Source organism: Diabrotica undecimpunctata, chromosome 2, assembly GCF_040954645.1.
Source record: "Diabrotica undecimpunctata isolate CICGRU chromosome 2, icDiaUnde3, whole genome shotgun sequence".
In the NCBI taxonomy this organism is placed as follows: Eukaryota; Metazoa; Arthropoda; class Insecta; order Coleoptera; family Chrysomelidae; genus Diabrotica; species Diabrotica undecimpunctata.
In genome coordinates this window covers 82,783,832-82,807,626 of record NC_092804.1, presented here as the reverse complement: position 1 = coordinate 82,807,626, position 23,795 = coordinate 82,783,832, and the positions used below count along the sequence as shown (strand labels likewise).

The 23,795-nt window shown below is 32.9% G+C and overlaps 1 protein-coding gene across 1 annotated transcript in view; it reads right to left on the bottom strand.

Annotated features, from left to right (window-relative positions):
- Positions 1 to 23,795, bottom strand: part of LOC140434702 (uncharacterized) — an 86,864-nt gene that overhangs the window by 23,846 nt on the left and 39,223 nt on the right. Inside the window, exons 2-4 of the mRNA XM_072523151.1 lie at positions 23,287 to 23,642; positions 7,350 to 7,656; positions 741 to 960 (exon numbers count right to left, since the gene is read on the bottom strand). Coding sequence (XP_072379252.1) covers positions 741 to 960; positions 7,350 to 7,656; positions 23,287 to 23,549 — 790 coding nt within the window. The 5' untranslated portion in view covers positions 23,550 to 23,642. The remainder of the gene's footprint in view (positions 1 to 740; positions 961 to 7,349; positions 7,657 to 23,286; positions 23,643 to 23,795) is intronic.

Below are 23,795 nucleotides of genomic sequence, written 5' to 3'. Positions count from 1 at the left end.
AACAATATAACAACCAATGTATACTAGTGGAGTCACTGCCTATATTATTGGATGCTAATTGTTTAACAATAAAATGACACCTCAGTCGTGTAACTATAAAAGACACTTGAGCTGCCAATTTTATTGTTGAGGCTTCGACTAGCTTTGCCTCAGGTGTAGGTACATCTTATCTTAAACGGAAACCTGAACAATGAGAAATTTGGTAGGGATAAATAAAAGATTATAATAACTTACACACAGTCTCTTCTGCAAGTGACTATTCTTCAAGTAGTAATTCTTCTAGGTGGATTATAGGTTCCACTGGAGTTGTTGGCTTCAATGGAGATGTTGGTAGATTATGCTACCAGAGAAGACTGTAGCTTGTTACATTGGTGTTACACACCACGTGGTTAATTGGGGTGTCTCACCATAAAGGAGAACAATACAATGTCCAATATATGGATCAAACGCCAAGAGAGATTAAACAGTAGAAATGAGTTTATTACTTCAAATTCCACTTTAAATAGATGAAAGAGATACAGAAAAAATGTACACTTTCTCTTATTTTGAAGTGAAACTGACAGACGGAAATTAGAATTATGAATAAACTGTGTCGCTATTTAAGCTAGCTAACTGCGGAGTTTGAATACCTGGGGTATACAAAAAATAAATGAGAATATGATCGAAATAAATGAAAATTTAAATTGAAAACATAACATTATACATATAGTAACAAATGTATTAAATAATTAAATACTAACCTACTGGTTGACAAATTTGTCTAGGACGTGAAGGTCTCGAAATAGTACTACTAGAATAAATGTCGTAAATTCCATCCAAGTTGTCCTGGGAACCTGCCCAAACTTTGTGATTCTCATCACCATTGTAGATGCTAATATCATCTTTGTGATTGTTGTTTGCAATTGTATTTAATGTCATTATAGATCCAGATTGTGATCTATTTATTTTCCATTCTTCTATCTAAGACATAAAGATTGGTGTATTTATTGTTGTAGGTTACAGAAGCAAAGATAAGAGAATAATATAAAATTTATATTCCAAAATATTATTGAGTTCCAAAAATGTTTTAAAGAAATATGTCACCCATAAATAATTCAAACAGTTATTGTTAAAAACATATAATACAAACAAATAATTGTGTGATCAACTCATGCAATAATACGACTACCATTGTTTATGATCAGCATTATAATAGAGATATGGTATTCCAATGTGAAATAATCTGCAACTAGCGACTCACAAATTGTTAGGGGAAGGTGGTGGTCTAGGACGGCATAACATAACGGCTTAGACAGCATGGTAGCAATAGCGTCACCAATAGTAGTGTAATAGCGCCATGTATAGGTGCATACCTAACGGAAGCTTGTTCAACTTGCCCATCGCCCGTGCGTGAGAACGATCGAGGCAGGCACTACGACAGTTTAAGTAAAAATATATCGCAAAAAAGAATATTTTTTGTGCAGAAAAGGCATGATTCTAGTTCTACATTAGCTAACAGTCATTGGTTTTTTTAGAGGTTAATGTGACAATTATATTGTAGTGTACAAAGTTACATAGCTTGTAGATAAATAAACAATTTATTTTGGATAATAGGTATCTACAGTGTAAGATGGCATACTACGACATATTATGCCATCTCACCCAGTGGACGATACTGGGAGTTTCAATAAGTCTAAGTTTTAACTGACTTCATGTTGTTTATTATTATTTACAACGTAAAATATATTTTTGAAGTTAGTTCATATTTTTAGCAATTGCAGCAGTTCGTAGGCAAAAATGGGTTTGTAGATCGCAGCAATATTGTACCACATTCCAACTACTACGCTCCGACGTTGAGCACAAATAGGAGAAACGTCTAAATGATATTTAGGTGGTCACAAAGCTTCATTTAAGAAAGAACTGGAACAACAAATTAATTGAACATTTCAAAAATTGGAGGTGCGAATTTTTGCAATGACTAGAACGAATTTGAGAAAACTTGCTTACCAAATAGCTGTTGCTAAGAAACTTCCCCATAGATTTTCTTTGAAAAAAAAAAGAATTGCAGGTTTGGACTCGTTGAGAGACTTTAGGAAACGAAACCCGACCATATCACTTCGGATACTTGAAGCTACATCGAAAGCTAGAGCGCGGGGATTGAACAATGTTCAAATGGAAACATTTCTTAAGTTGTTGACTGATTTATTGAAACTGTATAACTTCGAACCTCACCAAATATGGAATGTTGACGAATCTGAATTTAGCACATTTCCATCACAAAATGCGAAAGTATTTGCAACAAAAGGCAGAAAACAAGTCGCCTGTTAACCAGTGCCGAGAGAGGCCACCATTATACTAAGGTTTGCTGCGTTAATGCCCTCGGGCATTTATTATTCCTCGTAAAAATTTAAGTAGAAAAAGTAAAGTCGAACTAATGGACCATGCTTTAACTGTAATTACTATTTAAATGGGAATAAGCCACAATTAAAGGTTAAAGTACGTTTATTGACGTTTCAATTTCCACTTCGGAAATCGTTCTCAAAATACAAACATTAGTAAATTAAACAAATTTTGTTTTTTTGTTACTTAGTGAAAAATTCTTCTAATAATTTAATTTTATCTGACTCATCTATATTGACAATTCAGACATACATTACACATTTTAAAGTAGACGTCTTTAAAATAATATTGCCAATATTGTTGATTTGCGTTCCTGGAACGACTTTACTTATAAGATAATTCATTCGATTACATGAAATCAACTTTAACTTGAGAATATCCGTCAGAAAAGATCATAGCATGTAATTCGTCTTTAAAAAGACAAACACATGCCATGATGACAGTAAAATTATCCTGTTAGTGATTCCATAGTAAATTATGAGGGAAAAACCAGGAAAAAAACCTCATAATACTATCCCTACATGGTAAGTATTTGGTGGGTGGTGCATTTAATTTACTTTCAATAAACACCAAATTCTGATTTTATATGTTTGTTATTTAAAAACATAAATTATGTATCCTCTATATGTTACTGACTTACCAATACTGGTATTTTCCTCTTAATAACTTCCTCTTTCAATATGGATAACCAGATCCTACTACATTCTGCCAAGGAATTCGCGACACAATTGGTCTCATTTAGCATAATTAGAGCCGCTTCTTTGATTTTTCTCTTTGTACCATCCGTTTCTTTTAGAACTATATTTGAATCATTTCATTGGATAGGAAATAAATTCAACATTTCAACAACATTCAAAACAACAAACACGTTGAGATCTATTTTGTCCAAAACCAAACCTAACAATGAACAAGAAAGAACAAAGAATTGCATTTATAAAATACCTTGTGAATGCGATCAGTTTTATTTATGTAAAACATCAAGACCATTAAATGTTAGAATAAGTGAACATCATTCCTATATTAAAAATAGAGAATTTGATAGATCTCAAATATGTAAACACGCATGGGTTAATGAACATAGGGTTCAATGTAATGATTCAAATATAGTCCTAAAAGAAACGGATGGTAAAAAGAGAAAAATCAAAGAAGCGGCTCTAATTATGCTAAATGAGACCAATTGTGTCGCGAATTCCTCGGCAGAATGTAATAGGATCTGGTTACCCATATTGAAAGAGGAAGTTATTAACACCAAATACTTACCATGTCGTAATAGTATTATGAGGTTTTTTCCTGGTTTTTCACTCATAATTTACTATGGAATCACTAACAGGAGAATTTTACTGTCATCATGGCATGTGTTTGTTTGTCTTTTTAAAGACGAATTACATGCTATGATCTTTTCTGACGGATATTCTCAAGTTAAAGTTGATTTCATGTAATCGAATGAACTATCTTATAAGTAAAGTCGTCCCAGGAACGCAAATCAACAATATTGGCAATATTATTTTAAAGTCGTCTACTTTAAAATGTATAATGTATGTCTGAATTGTCAATATAAATGAGTCAGATAAAATTAAATTATTAGATGAATTTTTCACTAAGTAACAAAAAAACAAAATTTGTTTAATTTACTAATGTTTGTATTTTGAGAACGATTTCCGAAGTGGGAATTGAAACGTCAATAAACGTACTTTAACCTTTAATTGTGGCTTATTTCCATTTAAATAGTAATTACTTTAAAATGCCACAAGAAAATAGCTTCAGAACAATATGCTTTAACTGGTGCTGTTGGATTTATCCAAGAAAAATGATGGATGAACGGAGAGGTATTCCACAAATGGATGCAAAATTTTGTGAAACATGCTAAGCCAAGGTTGTGTTACTTTTGGATTGTCAATCCAGTGACAACAACTTTGATTTGACTTACGCCAAAGATAATGGCATTACCATATTCTGCTTTCCACCCCATTACACACATAAAATGCAACCACTAGATGTCAGTTTCTTTGGTCCACTTAACACATTCTATAATCAGGACCTGAATATTAGGCTTAGGAACCATCCAGGAAAAACAGGCACACATTTTCAACTAACTGAACTATTTAATCAAGTTTATCTTTGAGCAGCTACGGTTAGCAATAATTAGAAGGGATTTGTCATTTTTCCGCTGAACGAAAATATATTTCCTGCGTGGATGCTTGCGCCTGCAAATGTCACTGATTATGATTTTGGAGATTGTTCTCATCTATAGATTTTCAGGCTTTCCAGCGGCAAGACCAAACTAAAGCAGGCCTTTCTAACTCTACAAGCTCCCAAACTCAGGCAGGGCTTTCAGTACCTACGAATACTCAATCAAATGATCAAACACAGACAAAGCCTTCAGACTCTATAATCTCCCAGTCCAATAATTAAACTCATCCAAGTCTAACTAAAAATATCTTATGTGGACCATGTCACCAACGTTGAGGTCCTACAGCGCATGACAAAAGAAAAAGAAGTGCTTAATTTAATTAAACAACGTAAGCTTGAGTACCTCGGCCACGTGATGCGGAACGAAGAAAAATATCGAATTCTTCAACTTGTTATGCAGGGTAAAGTATTTGGCAGAAGAGGACCGGGACGCCGTCGTATCTCGTGGTTGAAAAATCTCCGACAATGGTTTGGGATGACCTCAGCGGAGCTGTTTCGCAGAGCAGTCAACAAAACCATGATAGCCTTGATGATCGCCAATATCCGGACCGGATAAGGCACTGAAGAAGAAGAAGTCTAACTATAGCTGATATTTCCCCACTGCCCAAATCTTCTTCTTCTTCGGTCCTCCACAGCACTCTATTTTCCCAGTCATCTTCCCTGAGATCTCTATCTATCATAGCATTTCCTATCTACCATAGTTTTCCATCTTGTAGCAGGTCTTCCTCTCCGGCGTCTTCTCGGCGTGTCCCAGTCCAATATTCTTTTCGACCACCTGTGCGCTGGTATTCTTTGTACATGCATGTACAACTGCAAGGCTCTGTTTTTTAACATTTTTGTAATTGAGCAGTCTACTTCCATTCTGTTCCATATATCCTCTATTCTTATTCTATCCGCTCTGGTGATTTGTAGACATCTTCTAATAAAGTACAGTTCAACTGTTCTTTTTTTATTTCGTAATGATATTGTCATTGGCCATTGTTTGAGGCTTTTTGTTGTGGTGATTGGTTTTGTTATTTCATTGCTTAACTTTAGTTGCACTTCTGTTTTTTATACAGTCTTTGTGTTATATTCATCCATTTTCCTCTAACGTGCATTTTTCTCATTGATTTCCATAGTTGATTCCTGGAAACGCTATGATATGCTTTCTCCAAGTCGATAAATGTCATATGTGTTTTAATGTTTTTCTCTTTCTTCTTTTCAATCACCTGTCTCATGATGAATATATATTATCTAGACACGGTTTAGCCTAGATAATGGTCCATGTGTTGTTCTATTTTTTCTTTTATTACTATGAAAAAGATTCTTGCTTTTGAAGGTATTACACTAATTTCTCTATAGTTATTTGGTGACCCTGGTCACCTGTTTTGAAAATAGAGGACATGTATGATAGATCCCACTCCTCTGGAATCCCCTCTCCTGCTTCGATTTTATTGAACATCACTCGTTAAATCTACACAAATAGAACGATAAGTTAATCGTAAGAAGAGTAAATCTGGAATGCTGAATACATCTCCAGATCTAACTCAACTAAAAGCTAACTTTGCTGAAAAATCGCAGCCAATTTAAGGAAATTTGCACGACAGTTTGAAAACAGGATCAAGTCAGCAGCTTCCAGTGACGAGGAAGAACCGACCGCCTTGGATGACAAAAACTCATCCTACATTTATTGCATGGAGCCTTGGACCACCATTCCATGGATTACCAAAATCTGCTAAACATATATAATTTGTGATATTTGCTAGTAAAATAGTGTTTTCGGTTTAGTGTATGCCTTTTACACACAGGAGTTAGCTGAGATTGATTTTCAAGAACTTTAAAATTTGTGTAAGATTGTTTAGATAAGAATCGCTTTTATTATAATAATAAACCACTACCACTATTTGATACAGAATTGCTGTTAGTTAAATTTCGTTATGAGTTTTCTAAAAATCAATATTTTCGAAATTTATACCAGCGCAGACTACCTTCTACCAAATAATCAGACAGCGTCCCAACAACAAAAACTTGGGATATCGTAATATACAATAAAACTTAAAAACACTGAGCCTTAAAATATAATATAACAACCATAATATAACCAACATATTTGATTTGATACAGCTTAAACCAATTACGCAGAAGGTTTGAAAGAATTTCAAGTGCCTTATTCATTGACCGGATTAGATCCAGACCATTTAACAAACATCGATGATTCTGTGAGTAATTTAAGAATAGGTTGATCTAATTAGTGATTTTAGAACGAGTATTCTACAGAGAGCCACTCTAGTATTTTCATAAATTCCTGCTTGGATGTTTCGAATTTAAAATACACAGTGCACCATTTCAAAAAATACATAGGTATTATAACTTGCGAAGTTTATGAAAGAATTCTCGCTATCTAATGAATATACCACAATTCATTTTTCACGTCTTATAGGGTATTTTATTACATAAGCCAAAACAAATTAATTAAAGAAAATATCTGAATTTATTTCAATGAAATGTGAATCTTTTTTGCAGTTTTATTGGTAGATACATTTTATATAGGTAGATACCTAAACGGCCTGATAAAACTTTGAAGCACTCGTTTACGTTGGACATGTAATGAAAACACATCAAAATTGCTATGGAGGCAGCAGTTGTTTTTCAAGCACCGTACCCGTCATATTTAAGTAGAATTATAGCAGATAATAATTTAAAAACTCAGAACAGGTTATCGAGACTTGATTTAAAAATTAAGATGGTAGATTCGAAGACAATATAACGCATAAACAGTAAAAACTGGATATTCAACTTACCTTTTCTTTACTAGATAACCGTTCGGAAGCGAGAGTTCCATAGATGCTTCCTGCTGTGTCAACTTGTTTGGCGTATGAAGAGTCAGCATAGGCGTGAAAACAGCATCTTACTAAAGCATTAGCAGCAACTTCCCTTTTGCAGATAAAAGCATGACACTCGAGAACTTTTATCCCAGTGGTTCTTCTTAAAATAGCAGCAAAAAGGGGGGGATGCGTAGGATTAGGAGTACGAGCGAAAGGTGAGTCTAAGGGCAAAAAACGCGGATTTGGACTGTGAAGAGTATTCTTTTCTGGTACCAAAACATATCTGAAACAATCAAGAAGAAAACTAAAGAAAAGAATGGCAAATGTAGTACAAGAACTTTGGTAAAGTGTGCCATTACATTAAAATACCAGTAAAAAAGTTCTTTAAAATAATGGATACAAAAATATATTAAAAAATTTTGGTATGCTTAATAGTTACAGGAGGAAATAAATTGTTCTACAATAACTCAAATAAATGGCTTTAAGGTTTTAATGGGCAGAACACCTCTCTCTCTCTCGCTTTCTTTCTCATTATCATTTTCTTGTGGAGAGCAGAGTCTTGGGATTTTCTGTGTTTCTTAATGCAAATGGTTGACTAGTCAGGCCAGGTATTTTCTTTCTCTTGTATTTCCTCGATAATCACTATACAAGTTCTTTCCCATTGGCACCTCTACTTCTGGCTCTAGTTTTGACTTCTACCCATCCTAATCCGATTTTTTCGTTTTCTGTTTTAATAGTTTTTTTACCACTACTATCTGGATCTCTAGATTCTCTTTTATTTTTATTTGGGCCGATACTTTTCTTGCTTTTCTTGCGGTTATTGTGGTCCTTCCTTAATATCTGACCAATCCATTTACATTTTTTCTTTGTTATTGTAGCCAATATGTCTTGTTCGTACTTAGATTTCTATATCGGTTATTTTATTGAGCCCTTATATCATCAGAATTTTTCTTATAGATTTATTAATAAAAGTTTATAGTTTTTGTACAATAATTTTATTTGTTTTCAAGTTTTCGCTTCATAAATTACTATAATTTTAACATAGCTATTAAAAATTTAAACTTTTTATTTTGATTTATTTCGTTAAGATGTTAATTACTTATATTTAATAATTTTTTACATGAAGATTCGTAGTTCAGTTAGCAGGCGGATATCGTTGTTGCGTAACAACAATACTTAATATTTTTAGTCTATTTTTGTATCATATTATTTAGTTTATTTTTGTATCATACTGTATATTAGTTTAGATATATAAAATTTCTTTGTACTAACTAATAATCTGTAAAGCGCCGTTATCTTGCATTTAAATAACTTTCTACACAAGTTTCTAAAACCTTCATAGAATCGTAACAATGAAAGGATTAGTATTTTCCAAATTACCCTCTGACGCATTCCAAAATTCCGCAAGTTGAGACAAATACCCTTATCAGGTAGTTTTTATCAATGATTTGAAAGTTAAAGGTATTTGAAAAATAAACATATCTTTTAATACGTCGAGGGGTCAGGGGGGAGATTTCGGAATGTTTGTGATTGAGGGGAGAGAGTGGACATCAGTATCAGTTCAAATTCCAGCACTGAAGGAGCGTCAGGCTCTACTCGACCTAGCGGCATATTAGTGTTTTAAACCAGTCGGTATATTAATAAGTTCGTGTCAATATTGTATCACCGACAAGTGTGTATCATATGCAAGTTATCGGCGTTTAAAATACATTGTATTTGTTTAAATATATTTGTTCAAACGTTCTTTTCAAATCTTCATTTTTCCCAGTTTTCTGGGTGGTCCTTCAAAGAAATATATATATATATAAAGTGAACCTATTTCCCTAAGGAAAAACCTTGTTCCCCAAGGGAAAAAACCAGCGACCTATTACTGGTGCGTGAAACAAAGCCATCAGGACAAAGGTGTAAGGACAAACACCTACATCTTCGTTCATGTTCCTTCGAACCGGACTTCTTCACATTTCAACTTCGAATCAGAGATCTTCGCATGTCTCATCTTCAAGTTATACATCAACGCAGCATCTGCAGCATCTTTCAGTAGGACGCCTCAAGACTCCTTCATCCTGGTAGCTGATTTAACGCCTAGCATCACACTCAACAAACTGTAAGTTTTTTAATTTTAGTATCATTTGTGAAGTGCATACTATAAACTCTTTTTGAACATTTATTGAACATTTTCGTTATTTCGCTATTATTTTTATAATTATTATATCCTTTTACTTATATTTTCGATTTTTAGTGAATTCTCATATTTTCGCTATATCTCTGTGTTTATTACTATTCTTCTGTTTTTTCAATTTAAAGATCAAATTCTTTCACATATTTCTCGCTCACTAAATCTTAATCTAATTCAATCAGCTAATCATGGATAAAACGGTTGATGATATTGTTAAAGTAAAAGATGATCTTGTTAAGGCAAGAGGTCGAAGTAAAGCATCGATAACTAGATTGGAGAATTGGTTTAAAGAAAATGAAAAAAGTAATATTTCAAAAATTGAATTAATTTTTAGAAAAGACTATCTATCAAAAGTTTTTGACAAATATCTCGAGGTTCAAAATGAATTAGAGACAATAGATGATGAATTTTCTGTTGACATGGCAGACGTAGAAGACAGATTTTTAACGTTAGGATCAGCTCTAAAGAATAAAATTGATACAATTTCAGTAAATTCTGTTGTGAGCACCTCAGCTCAACAAAATCATTCAAATAACCATCATATCCGCCTACCGGAAATAAAAATTCCACATTTCGATGGAAATATAGCAAATTGGCCTAGTTTTATCGAGATGTTTACCAAACTTATCGTAGATGATTTAAATCTTTCAGATATTGAAAAACTAATTTATTTAAAATCAATTCTCAAGAACGAGCCTCTACAACTAATTGAAAATTTGGAAGTTGTAGGCTCAAATTTTTCCGTTGCGCTCGATACACTTAAGAATAGATTTGAAAACAAATGTTTAATAATTAACACTTATTTAAAACAACTTTTGAACGTTCCTTCATTAACAAAAAATACTGCTCAAAACTTGCGAGAATTCTTAACTCACATAAAAAAGAATTTAAGTGCGCTAAATAATTTAAATATCTCCGACAATCTTGCAGATTTAATTTTAATTCATATATTTACACAAAAATTAGATTTTAATATGAAACGATCCTTTGAATCCGAAAGAGATTTCAACGAACTTCCTACAATAGATGAGTTTTTGAATTTTATTGAAAAGAAATGTAAGATATTGGAAAATTTGATCTTTGAAGAGAAAACAGTTTATAAATCAAAACCGTCTCTTCATATTTCTATAAATAATAGAGATACATCTTTTAAATGTTTCGTATGCAATTCTAACTCACATAAAGTATACTCTTGCCAACAATTTTTAAATTTGTCCGCTCAAGAGCGTATGCAAAAAGTAAAAAACAAAGGTTTTTGTCTCAATTGCCTTGCTAGTGGTCATATGTCTAATTCTTGTTCCTCATCTTCGAATTGCAAAACCTGCAATAAGAGACATCACTCTTTGCTTCACATTTCGCACCCGTCGGAAAATATTTCACGGCAAAGTTCGTATAGATCGAATTATGAAAGTCAACCCGCCCAAAATCAATTTGTTCGGAATTCACGTCATCAACGTCCAAATCAGCATTCGTCTCAATTCACTTTGGAGAATATTCATGCAAATTCGCAGAACAACTCTGTTCCAAATGCAATTCCGCAAGGTTTACCAGATACGCAAAATCTTCCAGGGCCGAGCAATATTTCGTCCCACTCTGTATATTCGAACAATCTGCAAATTTTACTCGCAACTGCTTTGGTAACTGTTTACGATGTTGAAAACAATCCCATCTCTGTTCGTTGTTTAACAGACTCCGGTAGCCAAGTTTCGTTCATAACAGACAGGTTAGCCAAAAGAATTTGTTATTCACCCTATACCAGAAATCTTCAAATATCAGGTATAGCTCAAACTTCTTCTGTTTCAAACAAGATGGTAGACCTTAAAATCTATTCAAACACATATCCTGGTAAAAACTTTAATCTGTCCTGTGCTGTCCTCGAAAGCATTACGTGCCAGCATCCACAAGTCGCGCTGGATTTAAATTTATTAAAAATACCAAAAAATATAAAACTTGCAGACCCACATTTCTGTACCCCGTCGGACGTAGACATGCTTTTAGGAGCTGATATTTATTTTGACCTAGTTACTTACGGCTTAATAAAATTAGGCCCCAACCTTCCTATTCTTCAAAACACTCATTTGGGTTAGATTGTAGGTGGAAATATCCCATACTCTCGTTATACAATGTTAGGATCAAACGCGACTCCTTCAACGAATAATGCACACTCACATTATTCAAATATTTCGTTACACGTACAAACTGCTGATCTTGATTCTCTTTTAAAGAATTTTTGGGAAATAGAAGAGACTAAACCACTCACTTCTATTCATGTAAAAACATTAACTCCCTCAGAACAGCGAGCTGAGGACATATTCAAATCTTCACTAACAATTCTTCCTAGTGGCAGATTTCAAGTAGACCTACCTCTGAAGACTCCTAATGAATATCAAAAATTAGGTGAATCATTTCATTTGGCAAAAAGACGTTTTTTCAATCTTGAAAAAAGGCTTAACAAATCAGACGAGTTACGGCATCTGTACACAGAATTCATATCAGAATATGTTTCTTTAGGGCATTGTAAATACGTTCCCCTTTCTAAGCTTAATGAATCGTCCGAACATAAGTTTTTTCTCCCACATCATTGTGTTTTCAAGCATGATAGCTTAACTACTCGACTCAGGGTTGTATTTGATGGATCAATGAAATCAACCTCAAATGTGTCTCTCAACGATATTATGCTCAAAGGTTATACTGTACAACCTGATTTGTTTGAAATTCTAGTTCGCTTTAGACTTTACAAATATACGCTTATCGCCGACATCGAAAAGATGTTTAGGCAAATAAGAATCAACCCAAAACAGACATTTCTACTAAACATTCTGTGGCGCAATTCCCCGCAAGAAGAATTAAAATGTCTAGAACTTCAGACCGTGACCTACGGCACAAACTCAGCTAGTTTTTTAAGTACTAGGTGTCTTAAAGAGTTGGCAGTTCGAAATAAAGAAAAATACCCATTAGCTGCTGATGCTCTAGAAAATTCTTGTTATGTAGATGATATTTTACATGGTGCAAATGATATCGAGACTTTGTACAAGACTTATAAGCAACTTTCTACGAGTCTAAATTCCGCTGGGATACCACTCCATAAATGGAGTTCTAATTCTTCCGAGTTTCTCGACTCTATTTCCTCTGAATCTCAAAAATCTAATTATGTAATAAAACCCGACAATTCGTCAAATAAAGTTCTTGGAATATGTTGGAATTCTCAGTCTGACATGTTCTCTATCTCTCTTCCTGACATTTCTAGTGAACCAAAATACACAAAAAGAGAAGTTCTATCAATTATCTCTTCTATTTTTGATCCTCTTGGTCTAATAAATCCGATTACTGTATCTGCCAAGTTGTTAATGCAAAAAATTTGGATATGTAACTTAAATTGGGATGACAAACTCACAGGAGAAATTTCATCAGAATGGTTGAATTTTCTAGCTCACATTCCTGATCTTGCAAAACTCACAATCTCTAGACCTCTGCTCAATCCGCTCAATATTTCTCGAATTGAAATCCATGGTTTCTGCGATGCAAGTATGAAGGCATATGGCGCTTGTATTTATTTACGGGTTTTACATGAAAATGGAATCGTTTCATGCAACTTAATTACTTCAAAGAGTCGTGTAGCTCCGCTAAAAACCATTTTCCTACCCAGACTTGAATTATTAGGGGCTGTTTTGCTTTCTACCCTGATTTCAAATATCTTTCTTATTATTTCACCAAAGGTTTCTTCCATAGCTTCGGTTAGGCTCTGGACAGACTCCCAAATTGTACTTGCATGGATAAATTCTCACCCTTCTCGTTGGTCAATCTTCGTAGCAAACCGTATAACTCAAATACAGGAGTTAACGCGAACTTATTTATGGAGTCACTTAAGTTCTAAAGATAACCCAGCAGATATTCTGTCTCGCGGTACCACACCGGCCCTGCTGGTAGACAATACATTATGGTGGCATGGGCCCCATTTTCTAATGAACGCAACCACTAAATTTAATGAATTTGTTCCAAATATTGATATAACAGATATCCCTGAAATAAAAGCCACTTTACACGCTGTAAATAATTCGAAACCTACTCTATATACAACTTTTTGTAAATTCTCATCTTTCACTCGGTTACAAAGAGTAATTGCATATTGCAATAGGTATATTTACAACCTTAAAAATAAAGAAAACAAAAGAAATGGTGTACTTTCGGCTTCCGAATTAATAGAAGCCGAGCAGAGAATAGTTAAAATCATTCAACTAACATTCTTTCAATCAGAATTTAAAGACTTAAAGCATCAAAAAACAATAAAAAATAAGGCTATCTTAAAATTGAATCCATTTATAGACGCATCTGATTTAATAAGAGTTGGTGGACGACTTCGCAATGCAAATGTTTCGTATAATCAAAAATTTCCACTTCTTCTTCCTACAAAATGCCAGGTAGTTAGATCGTTACTTGAAAGAGAACACATTCGCCTATTGCACACAGGCCCTCAAAATACATTGTCAAATATTAGACTCACTTATTGGCCTCTTGATGGACTGAGAGAAATCAAGAGGATCATCTACAAATGTAAGAACTGTTACAGATTTAACGCAAGACCAGCTCATCAAATAATGGCCGATCTACCCAAAGAACGGTTTCAGGTCTCTCGACCATTCACAAATGTCGACATCGATTACGGGGGCCCATTTCAAATAAAATCTTCAAAACTGCGACGTGCTCCCATTTGTAAGGCTTATATAGCAGTATTCGTATGCCTCGTCACTAAGGCAGTCCATATAGAGCTAGTGTCCAGTCTTAGCACCGAAGCATTCCTACTAACGTTAAAAAGATTCATTTCACGCAGAGGTATTCCTAAAACCATTTATTCGGACAATGCGTCCAACTTTCTTGGAGCTCGTAATCAGTTAAAAGAGCTTTATGACTTTTTTATGGGAACGGATGTTCTACCTACCATAAAAGAATTCGCAGCCTCAACATTAATTGAGTGGAAGTTTATTGCACGTCGATCTCCACATCAGGGTGGAATTTGGGAAGCAGCTATAAAGAGCTGCAAGTATCATTTAGTAAGGATGATGGGCAATAATATTTTTACATTTGAGGAATTAACCACTATTTTGGCTCAAATAGAAGCTTTTTTTAAATTCACGACCCCTCTGTCCATTGTCAGACAGTCCAAATGATTTTTCTTTTCTAACCCCCGCTCATTTTCTCATTGGAAGCAGCATGACTTCCTATCCAGAAAAAGATATCTCGACAAAATCCGAAAATAGTTTATCACTGTGGCAGAAATGCAGCAAAATTCAGCAGCATTTCTGGAAATGTTGGTCTAGGGATTATTTAAATCGCCTCCAAAATAAGCCCAAATGGTTTCTGCCCCAAGAAAACATTAAAGTCGATGATCTTGTACTCCTAATCGATGATAACGCTCCTCCTCTAAAATGGCCACTGGCAAGAGTAATCGAAACACTGCCAGGTAAAGACGGCAGGGTTAGAACTGTAAAACTAAGAACTAAAGACGGAACATTTATAAGATCTGTTGTTAAAGTATGTCCTTTACCCCATACTCATTTAGATGTAGGTCACATCAACGGGGGGACTATGTTGCGTAACAACAATACTTAATATTTTTAGTTTATTTTTGTATCATATTATTTAGTTTATTTTTGTATCATACTGTATATTAGTTTAGATATATAAAAAATCTTTGTACTAACTAATAATCTGTAAAGCGCCGTTATCTTGCATTTAAATAACTTTCTACACAAGTTCACAAGTTTCTAAAACCTTCATAGAATCGTAACAATGAAAGGATTAGTATTTTCCAAATTACCCTCTGACGCATTCCAAAATTCCGCAAGTTGAGACAAATACCCTTATCAGGTAGTTTTTATCAATGATTTGAAAGTTAAAGGTATTTGAAAAATAAACATATCTTTTAATACGTCGAGGGGTCAGGGGGGAGATTTCGGAATGTTTGTGATTGAGGGGAGAGAGTGGACATCAGTATCAGTTCAAATTCCAGCACTGAAGGAGCGTCAGGCTCTACTCGCCCTAGCGGCATATTAGTGTTTTAAACCAGTCGGTATATTAATAAGTTCGTGTCAATATTGTATCACCGACAAGTGTGTATCATATGCAAGTTATCGGCGTTTAAAATACATTGTATTTGTTTAAATATATTTGTTCAAACGTTCTTTTCGAATCTTCATTTTTCCCAGTTTTCTGGGTGGTCCTTCAAAGAAATATATATATAAAGTGAACCTATTTCCCTAAGGAAAAACCTTGTTCCCCAAGGGAAAAAATCAGCGACCTATTACTGGTGCGTGAAACAAAGCCATCAGGACAAAGGTGTAAGGACAAACATCTACATCTTCGTTCAATCGTCTACATGGCAATATATGAAAATTGGAGGTATTTTAATTAGTTATACAGACTCCAAGTAATATTTGTCTGAATGTGGAAGACAAGACACAAACCTATTTTCCTTCACTGTTTATAGCTATTTTCTGTTGTCTCTCTTGCGTGTTATAGTCTGTCTCCAAATCCTTAGAATAGTTTCATGAAGTTAATATATTTGCTGGTAGGACATATTCTACTTAATATCCTACCAATTTCCGCCTTATTGATGCAATAGAAGGAATTTTCGAAGGGTTCCAATTTTATGCTATACGAAAGGATTTTGGGAACGACTCTAGATACGAGAGTTAGGACTGTTATAATTATTCGTCAATTCATATCTTAATTAACAGTTTCTGTAACGTTTCTATTGATTTTGAATAAATATCATTATTAGCTCAACAGTTGTATTGTCCGTTTTTGCGGTTTTACAATTTTTAAATGCTTTAATTAATTTCCAATTTCCTCATTTGTTATTTCTCCAATGTAATTAGAACCTGTAATTCGTTTTCTTCTATGACTTATTTTTTTTTCAGTAGTACTTCCATCTTTATATTATTTCTGTTTCAGTTTTATCAGTATCATTATCTGTTAACATTTTATTATTTTGTCTTATCGAATTGGTTTTTGTTTTCCCATAGCAGCGTGTTACGTTAATTACATTTCTCATTGAAATTGAATTGAATTCTATATATCCCCTCTGCTTCCCTACATAGCCTGATCCAATTAAATAAAATCAAAATGTAATTCGGTACAGATGGGACCAAATTTTTTATCGAAGTTTTAGGTGAAAACAAAAGATATTTTCAAAAAATTATATGATTTCTATAACGGGATCATTGTTTAAATTATGAAAAATGGGTAATTTTGTAACAGAACTTTGATCACACAGAAAATTTGATCCTTAATTTATTTAAATCATTATAAATAAAGGTTGAAAAACAAATTTGCAAAAAATTATTATTTGCATTTGCAAATAAGCACTATAAATATTTTATTTTACAGGAAAAATTCCGTTATGTTACCAGTATAAAGCAAAAAAATTTGGTTGAAAAATATTCAACAGTTTATGAAATATTTAATTTGTTTAGTAAATGTTACTATTTTTTCAATTATTGTAAAAACGCGGTTGTTGCCCATAGAGTATCCACTTTTATAAGGTCTCATTTTTTTGTTTTTATTTATGTTTTCGACAAATGCAGTGAGAAATTAAAATTTCAATTAAACTCTCCTCCAAAATGGAATTTGAAAATTGTTCCAATTTTTTTATAACTTGTTTCCTTAATAATGTCGCGGGGATTAAAAATTTTGATATTCGTGTTCCTAACAATTTTTCACACTCAAAGTTTTTCTACGGCCATTTTATGCCGAGATAGTTTTTCCAACTTTAAAAATTCGTAATTTGTTTATTTATCAATATTAACACTTAAAACTAGTACATTTATGAACCCAACTACTTAACAACTCCGTTTATACATATAGTAAAAATTGTAGAATATTTTGAAAGACAATGATTTTTGTAGCGACCTTAAATGAAAACTTTTTGCCTGAAAAGTGGCGGATAAGTATATCCAAGCGTTCAAAAATTGAACGCAAACTTTCAAATCCGCGTCGTTAAAAAAATTTGCAATATCTTTGTTAATAAGGGACCAATTTCAATGTTTTTTTTTATTTGGGATAGCATATAAAAATAATAATGTCGGCATGACCCTTTTTGAAATAAATACTCATTAGTTTGTTATAAACAATTTTTTTGACCAATATTGTGATAAATAAATATTGGCACAAAAGATAACCGCGAAACAATAATTGAAACTAATTTATATATTAAAAAATTAATATTTAACCAAAATTACAAAAAAACAAAAACACAAGAAAAACTGTGTGCGAGCACTATTGTTCATTTATTTAATTTTCGGTGATTTTTTAATTTGACCGATGGCTTCATTTGGATGTTTTGTTTGACCTCTTTTAACGGTCAAACCACATTAGTATACTGTCAGTTGTCTGCTATCCGTTGTTGAATGTCATAGTTCCAGATGTGGCCTGCTTTCGTACATGTGTTTATTGACAATGAGGTACGATTATCGAGGGATTTGGTAAAAGAAAAAAAAAGTTTTTTTGAAAAGGATTTAAAATAATTTTTTTTTATATTATAGTCAATGGAGATGGACCAATTATTTAGACTATTAGTTAAAAATAAGAAGAAAAATAGGGATATGAAGTTCTTCTTAGTCCTATATGGGGTTTTTTATTTGTTCTGTATGATGAAGAAGCCTTTAAGCCGTGCTTACGACAGTCACAATTTTTCTTAGGATGAAGTGTTTCTAAAGAGTGTACAGGTTGCAACCCTTTGTCACTTTCTTATCCATAATTACTTGGATTTAGCTTTTCATTCCCTAACTAAATTTGCAACTGATAATATACACGCAAAATATGTTGCTTTACTGGATATAAACTAGGTTTCAAGCTACTTTAGTTTAGCTACTCGAGTTTAAAATTTTTTTAATCGTACAGCGCAGGTAGATTTTTTCCCAAACTTCTCGAAGACCGATTTTGCTTATTTTCTATCAGCTTTATTGCTATACATATACATTATAAGTTTTTTTTTCTTTAAAAAAAATGGTCTAATGTTCGGTAATAGCGCCATGGCGTTAATACCATACGGTTGTAGATAATACCTATTATACAACTTAATGAGTAATCTAAATGAATAATTAATAGGTAGTTGGTGTTCAAATTATGAAAATTAATATCCATACCAAGCTGTAAACCACAATAAAAACCTTGAATACCTTGAATACCTCGGTCACATCATGAGGAACAGCGAAAGATATGGATTGCTGCGCAAATGTGTTCAGATCAAGAAAAATATCTTTAAAAAATCTTTTTTCAGTGGAAAAAAGATGGCAGGACGTTATTGGCTCAAAGAGTTTCTTAAAAGGAACCCAGAAACCAGAAATCGAAAAGCACAGAATATGAATCCTGCTAGATCTCAAAAATCAAACAAATTCATCATCAAGGACCATTTTCAAAAACTTCAAAAAATACTCATCGATGAGAATCTTATGGATAAACCCCAAAGTATATATAATATGGACGAAAACGGATTTCGGCTGACATTGCATCACCAACAAAGAGTTTTAGCAAAGAAAGGAGCTAAACGAAGTACACGTAGTAGCAAATGTACATGCACATAATGTAACACTAGTATCTTGTGGTAATGCTATAGGTGCCGTCATTCCTCCAGTAATTTTGTTCAAAGGCACACGACTAAAACCAGAACGGACAGATTTATTACTTCCAGGCGGGACTGCTATGATCACACCCAAAGGCAGCATGACCGTTGGGGCATTCAAAAATTAATTGGCTATTTTGCAAAATACCGAACAACTGGCCGTTGTCTATTGATTTTTGATGATGATTCTTTCCACCTGGATTGCTCTATTGCTGAAGTTGCAGATTAGCTCGGGATCATACTAGATTGCTTACTGAGTAACATTACGCATGAACTTCAGTCAATGGACTTTTTTTTCTAAGAACGAGAACTGGTTCTGGAAGACCTGTAAAGTGGATAGAGTGGCTGACATGCGATTATTTGTTTTTGTTACTTACATGAGGAGTGCGTTGGACTAACAAACGAAGACTAAATCCAACCTTACATTTGTCTAAATTGTGCATAAATATTGTTTTTGGCAAAATAAATCTATTTTTTAAATATTGATGTTCATTTAAAAGTTCATATTGCATCCGAAATACATTGGCGATATTACCAACATGAGGTTGGAAATATCACCAACTGACAGTTTTTCGTAAACTGTTTTACAACTTAGACAAAAATGAGTAGTTATTATTTTCATAACTAAAAGTTTGTTTATAACGAATTAATGACTATTTATTGCAAACAGGGTCATGCAGATGTTATTATTTTTATATGCTACCTCAAATAAAGAAAAAATCATTGCAAAGAGAGATATTGCAAACTTATTTGATGACGTGTATTTGAAGTCTTGCGTTTAACTTTTGAAAGCTTGGATCTACTGCCTCCACCACTTTTAGACAAAAAGTTTTCATTTACAATCATTCAGGTCGCTACGAAAATCATTATTTTTTAAAATTTTCTTCAATTTTTATTATATGTATAAATGGCGTCGTTAAGTGGTACGGTTGATAGATGTACTCAGGCAGTTTTAAATGTTAATATTTAAAAATTAAAAAAAAAATGATTTTTTAAAGTTGGAAAAGCTATCTTTTTCTCAGCAAAAAATGGTCCCAGAAAAACTTTTTTTTAATGTAAAATCCACAAGGAAAATAAATTCCTGCAGCTGGCTGTATACCATGTATCACAAAAAAGAGGTTTAATTCTTTGTAAGTAGGTATATCTAAGAGTTTTTTAAATGTGTCAAAAATTGTCAGGAACACGAATATCGAAACGGTATTTCAGAATTTTTAATCCCTGCGATGTTAATAAAGAAAAAAGGTAAAAACAAATTAGAACAATTTTCAAACGCCATTTTGGAGGGGAGTTTAATTGAAATTTTGATTTCTCAACGCACTTGTCGAAGATATACATAAAAACAAAAAAAAAGAGATCTTATAAAAGTGTATACTCTATCGGCAATAACCGCGTTCTTGCAATTGAAAAAATAGTAACATTATTAACAAATTAAAAATCTTATAAACCATTGAATATTTTTCAACCAAATTTTTTTGCTTTATATTAGTAATATAAAGCAACTTTTTCTGCAAAATCAAATATTTATAGTGCTTATTTATAATGCAAATAATAATTGGTTGCAAAATTGTTTTTCAAGCTTTATTTATAATTATTTAAATGCATTAATTGTCAAATTTAATTTAGAAAGTTTTAAATGGAACTTTTCCCCTTTTCCCTTCAACTTTGCAGAAAAAAATCGTATAAACCTCCATTAAAACATGAATATCCGCAGCAGCTAAAAAAGTAAATTGTGTGCAAAATGATCTATTTTTGCACACAAAAAATATCTTTTGTTTGCATTTAAACTTTGATATAAAATATATCAAACAAATCCAAAAATATATCAAACAAATAAAACAAATAATTTGTTCCAACCTGTACCGAATTACATTTTGATTTACGTGTATTGTAATTTTATTAGACCAGACTGTTTATCAGACCATTGCTCTGATATTGATTTTTGTTTTGTCCGTCTGATTTTGTTCCACATTTCACGAGGCATTGTTTTTACTAAAATTGTTTTATCATTTTATTTAGTTGTTCTGTTGTCACCCATACTTTCTTCGCTTCCTTTTTAAAAAGTACTTTTTCTCCTCTTTAATGGTTATTTTTACTATTTTATATTGTTTTTCTCGTCTTTGTTACTGTCCGGTTTATTTTCTTGGAATTGTATGTTTAGTTCGTTTCTATCTTCTTTACTTTATGCTTTTATGTCATTTATTTTATTTAAGGATTATATTAAATTATTTTGAAATCGTTGCTCTATCGTCGCAGTTACGTAAGCAACCACTTCCTAATTTCATTAAAGGGTTAAAAAGGTCAAAAACTTTTCATTTTTTATGTCAAACGCGGTTATTGTACCAGCTTGGTCGCTAATGCTGATAAGAATGGCTATAAAAACTTTAACAAAACTTCAATATGCATTTTTTGTCTATAAGATAAAAAGTAATATTTCTTTATTGGTACTTGATTTTTGATGTCTATGTGCATTTTTATTTAGTTTTGCAATTGCCAATAATGAAGAGACATCATTTAAATGGCGAAACGCAGTGGCGTGCTATCGGGATGCTGCAAGCTGACCGAAGTCAAAGAGACGTTGCTGAGGTCCTCCACATGAACAGAAGTGTCATTAACCGTTTGTGGTTAAAGTGTCAAGAAACTGCTGATGTTGATAAACGTCATACAGGGTGTACAAGGATAACCAACCAGATTGAAGACCGTTTTATTAGGTTGCAGGCTTTGCGAGATCGCACTGTAACTGCATCACAATAATTCTAAATGAGGCTGCAAGAGACCGGTGAGGTGTTTGAAAGTAACCAAACCATTAGAAATAGACTGCATAAAGTAGGGTTAAATGTTCAAAACCTGTAAGAGTACATGTGTTATCCAAAGAAAATAGCGCTCATCGACTTCAATGGGCACAAGAACACGCAAATTGGGTTAGACGTGAGTTTACCTCTACTTTGTTCACAGATGAGTCTCGATTTGGATTTGTACCAGAAATGCTGAACGATTGGTCATAGGAGGTTTGCAGTAGGTTCATGGAGAGCAAGGCGCTGGATAATTGTATGAGGTGGCATCACTCTTGGTATAAGAATCAATATCGTTTGTCTGAAATAGTTTCTAAATGCAAAAGTTATTCCTGTTTCAATTAATTTCAGTTAACGCACGACAATGCGCGTCCGCATACTGCCACGATCGTGCGAACATTCCTTGAAGATAATGAAATTGAGGTTTTACCATGCCCTTAACAATCACCAGATTTAAATCCAATTGAGCATGTATGGGATATATTGGGTAGGCGCGTTTTACAACAAAATATTGCGTTCAATATAAGACAGCAACTGTTTAAGGGCCTTTCAATGGAGTGGAACAGAATACCGCAGCAAGACATTGACCATCTGATTATGAGTTTGCCTTACAGATGTAGACTAGTAATCAACAACCGTGGTCATACACTATACTAACCTAACCTAAAGACTACTTTGTTGGGAGTTGAGGGGCAACAAATTGGTTTTTTATTTTTTTTTGTTACCATTTTTTGACTTATGGAAATCTCTTTTAATTTTCTTAAGAGCTATTGCGATAATTCTAAGAAAAAATGTTTATTTTATATTCGGGAAACTTGTTTATAACTTTTTTATTAAAAATATTTTAAATAAATTATTTGAAATCCTTATGTAATCTCGCATTTAGATTTTGTCCCCTAGATTATTTTGATGTGTATATAAACCGAAGTTTTATGGAATTACCAAAAATTTTCATATGCAAATAATCAAGACTACTTCCAAAAATAAGTAAAATTAGCGTCTTATATTTATAGTAATATATGTTTTCGCAATTAACCACAAATGTTCAAATATTTATAAAATGGTTCAAAAATAATTTGTAAAAAAAATAATGTCATTTCAGGTTAATTACTTAAAAACATAATTAAAACGTAACATTAAAAAAAAGGTTTAACAATATAAGAAACCTATTTACATGTAATAACTTACTGTTAGTTAAGTACTTTATGTTGGACAATTGTTTATAAATTGAGAATAAGAAGATAAAAATGAAAAAGAAAAATATTATCTTTTATTAATAATACCATATAAATTTTTGTATTGATATATTTAAATTTCTTTATAACTTACCTAACGGCAGCACAGTAATGCAAGCTCTCAATGGGAAAAAACCTTGTTATTTTCTTATGATTTTCATCCACATTTTCTAATAAAATTCCATTCGACCACACGCTTAACCAAGAATCGATACCCTTGGCTCCGGTCGATCCTTGATCAGGATAAAGCTCTTGTAGAGGTTCTTGGATTCCTTGTAAACCATCCTTGGTTTGTTGTGGCACGCTGGAACCAAGATAAAGAACTCGACACCGACAGATTGGAGTTGATTCAGACATATTGAAAATATGTAGATCGAAGAATATTGTGAAATCGCTATAAGTTAGACTGGATTTGTGCACAAGGATATCATTTTAGGGTAGTAATAATACCTGAAACAAAATTTAATATTAATAGTAAAAAATACGTTTTTATATTCTTATCTTTTCTGTTTACAATTTGTTTATTATAAAAAAAAAATCCTTGAATTTGCACGAATGTAGATCTTTAAATATTGCAAAATAAATATGAAAAAACTACCACTT